This window comes from Bombus vosnesenskii, unplaced genomic scaffold, assembly GCF_011952255.1.
Source record: "Bombus vosnesenskii isolate JDL3184/JDL3185 unplaced genomic scaffold, Bvos_JDL3184-5_v1.1 scf7180000014601, whole genome shotgun sequence".
Classification (NCBI taxonomy): domain Eukaryota; kingdom Metazoa; phylum Arthropoda; class Insecta; order Hymenoptera; family Apidae; genus Bombus; species Bombus vosnesenskii.
Genome location: NW_022883542.1, coordinates 18363 through 21778, shown reverse-complemented (window position 1 = coordinate 21778; position 3416 = coordinate 18363). Strand labels below are relative to the sequence as shown.

General features: G+C 43.7%; 1 protein-coding gene across 1 annotated transcript; it reads left to right on the top strand.

Annotated features, from left to right (window-relative positions):
- Positions 1-1532: 1532 nt before the first annotated feature.
- On the top strand, positions 1533-3177 carry LOC117240313. Its single transcript, XM_033506293.1, has 2 exons — positions 1533-2808; positions 2914-3177. Exons 1-2 carry the CDS (start codon positions 1786-1788, stop codon positions 3175-3177), a joined length of 1287 nt encoding a protein of 428 aa, XP_033362184.1. The 5' UTR covers positions 1533-1785.
- Positions 3178-3416: the final 239 nt, after the last annotated feature.

The window sequence follows — 3416 nt, the reverse complement described above, 5'->3', positions numbered from 1 at the left end:
TGTGTAGCTTTAAAAATATTGCAGAGGAAAAATCGGATTCGTCGAGGACAACCTTCGTTCAGAAAGTAAGGGAAATTGGCATTGCTGCTAATTGGTCAATTTGTATATCGGTGGTTAGAAAAGGATGCTAGCCGCTCTCGAGAGAAAGTCTCTAGTGGGAGACGTCGTTCATTAAAAAATAGGCGTTTCGACCGTTCGCGGAGAGACGCGATCGCGAGATAGCACGTCAACGAAAGTTGTAAGTTCCCGTTACGATTAAATAATCGACGCCACGAACTGATCGATCCCCTTATTTCGATTATGATAATAAGGGTAGTTCAATGAAATTCCACAGAATTAACACAAATAAATTAATGTTTATTTCAACAACTTATTAACTAGAAAGATATAAAAGGAACAAAAAAAATGTAACTGCGTTTTGATTGATAAGTAATGCGCGACGTATCAGATGTGTTGACGGTTTGACTTCTCGAAAAGTTCTGAACGCCTTTCGATTTTTTTCGTTTTTTCTGGAAGGCGACCCCCACTACGTTCGGATCACGCCACATTCTTTTACGCGAGGTAAAATACGGGCCACGAGTCGACGTTTCTGGAAGTCGCCCTGCTTAATGAACCACGCGCTTGCCACTACAATGTTTGTTTGCCGGGCAGCCGCGACGATCCGTCTGCGACGTTGTAGGACCGCGAGCGACGGTTAGAAAATACAGCCCGTGGTAAGCCTCGTGGCGTAACAGTAGTCTATATAAAAAAAATCTTACTAATAAAATTATTATACGATTTCCTGCGTGCACGACGCTCGAGGAATAAACGAAAGTGTAATTTTCATTTTCAAGGTTCGCGTCACGAAACATACGCATTTGCGGATACATCTCAACATACAGTATCGTATTGTGATTGCAGACACGTGTTTGATCGGTAAAAACGGGACACGCGGTCGGTGAACGCTTGCACGTCAAGTACAGGGCGTGAATTTTTGCGTTTCGTCCTCCAGGCCGCGTGAGAAGAAACACTAGACAGGCCTCTGATATATCGCACGGGATACGGGACACTGCCATTGTTCCAGACGCGCACAGATAGGCCACGCATGGACGAATGAGAACTTATATTCCGGCACAAGGATAACATTATCCTTCAACAATCAATCAACATTGATTGAGGATAGTGTCACGACCGGCATACTTCAAATCCGACGGACTGACGATAGAGATAAAGATGTGGCGGCACTCGGCGACAATGTATATCGCTGAAGTGCCTAATGAACCATCAACATCCCAACGGTCCTTCCACCGAAGGTTCTAGAAGAAAGAGCACGTGGCAACGATCGCGGACGCCTAGCAAATGCATGGACGGTGGGGATGTTGAGGGATGACAAAAGAAAGTAATCGGATCCGATCGAAAGTAAAATCATAAGAGTCAGTCTTAGAAAGTCACGCCTAGAGTTCGGAAGTAGATTGTAAAGTGTATTGATGTTAGAAAAAAAATAAAGTTTTCTTTTTTTATTTTTTACCTCAAATTCCTTTTTTTATTTTGTTATTTTACGTGACATTTTGGCGATCCTGCCAGGATAGTGAAAAGTGTTTGTTCGGAAACCAAAAGACATTCATCATCTACGGAAGATCGAATTATTTGGGACTACGGTCATCCGCAACAACAAAGTAACTATCACGAACCAAGTGAAGTAACAATAAAAGGTAAACTGAATTCCTTTGTACGTTACCGTGAAAGAAAATTTAGCTTCAGTAGCCAAGACTCGTCTTCGTCTGAAAATTATAAATCAGCGCAATAATGTCTAAGGCAAACGAATCTCAAACTTCAACCTCAACTGACCCAATGTTGCGAGCAATATGGGACAGTATTCAAAAACAGAACGAGAACATTGCCCTTTTACGAGAGGAAATGTTACGTTTGTCTATGCAAAATGACGAAGAGAACAGACACAGGGCAGCAGAAATCGAGAATCTCGGGAAAACCGTCGCAGCGCTACGGACTGGGTTCGGATCCCCTGCGACCGATGAATTTGCTTCCATTATCACCGAAGACAATGAAAGTGCGTCGACAGCAATCAATCGCACCGTGAATATGGCAAAAGCACGCAAATTGTCAGGGTTAGCAGCTCCAGACACCCCACCTGTCCACCTCGACATCGAACAACCCGAGGTGGAAGAAAGAGGTTATTTTCCGCCCGCTCCTCCCACTCTACGAGCTAAGGATGCAATACGCTACATCCCAACGCTCAACGGAGATGATGATGTAGGAGTTGAAGACTTCATCAAAGAAGTGAGAAGTATGAAGGATCGCTGTATGGAGCAAGATCTATTGCTAAAAGCAATAAAAGTGGAAAAAATCGTGGGGAAAGCAGCCCAAAGTGTTCGCAACATTCCTATTGAGTGTTACGGTGATCTGTACGACGCACTGAGAAATAACTTAGCAGCACAAGTGACTTCGGATGAGTACCAAGAACAATTACGAGAGTTGAGACAGGGACGCGAGGAATCAGTGCAAAGTTTTAATATTCGGTTTAGAAGAATACTCAACCGTTTGCTGTACGCAGTAACCAATGAGTACCCACAACCACTAACACGTAAAATTATGACTGAAGAAATCACGAAGAAGACTGTTCGTGTGTACCTAAAGGGACTCAGACGCGACATAGGGCGAATACTATTAAGCAGTGAACCCTTGAATCTTCCGGAAGCTGAAAAAAAGGCAGCCGATGTAGAACGCTACTTGCGAGAAGAGCGACAACCTAATTGGTCATGTAATCGCTTACCTTCGGTTAGTAATCGCCCCGACAACCAGCATATGCAGGTAAGACGATCTAATGTACCATCAAGATCGCCTAACACGCCAGTAGCTCAGAAACCTGCTACATTTAACCAAGTAGAAAATAGATCACCTGCTGAACGCGCGCAGATGAAGTGCTTCAAGTGCGGAAAGCTGGGACACATTGCCAACAAGTGTCAAAATTTTCTACCACCGAGCCAGCGCGATCGACCACCCGCAAGGATTCAGGCAGTCCAGGAATGGGACGAAATACAAGAAACAACATCGAACCAGGAGATGGACGAACCGTACGAGATATACGAGTCAACATCGCCACGGGAAGATTACTCGCAATACCTTTGTCAACCCGAACCGAAGAGCGAGTATTTCTGGTCGACACAGGAGCAGGGATAAACCTGGTGAAACGTAACAAAACTGTCAACGCGATACAAATAGGGCCTAAACAAAAATTTTCTATGGGACGAGACAAATACGAAACTAACGAATACGTAACGAAACGAATTTTTGGACAAAATCACATTTTTCACATAGTACCGAACAATTTCCCTATTATCGAAGACGGAATCATTGGGCTACCATGTTTAGAGAAGTATAACTATTCAATATCCAATGACAAAATCCGATTAAACGAC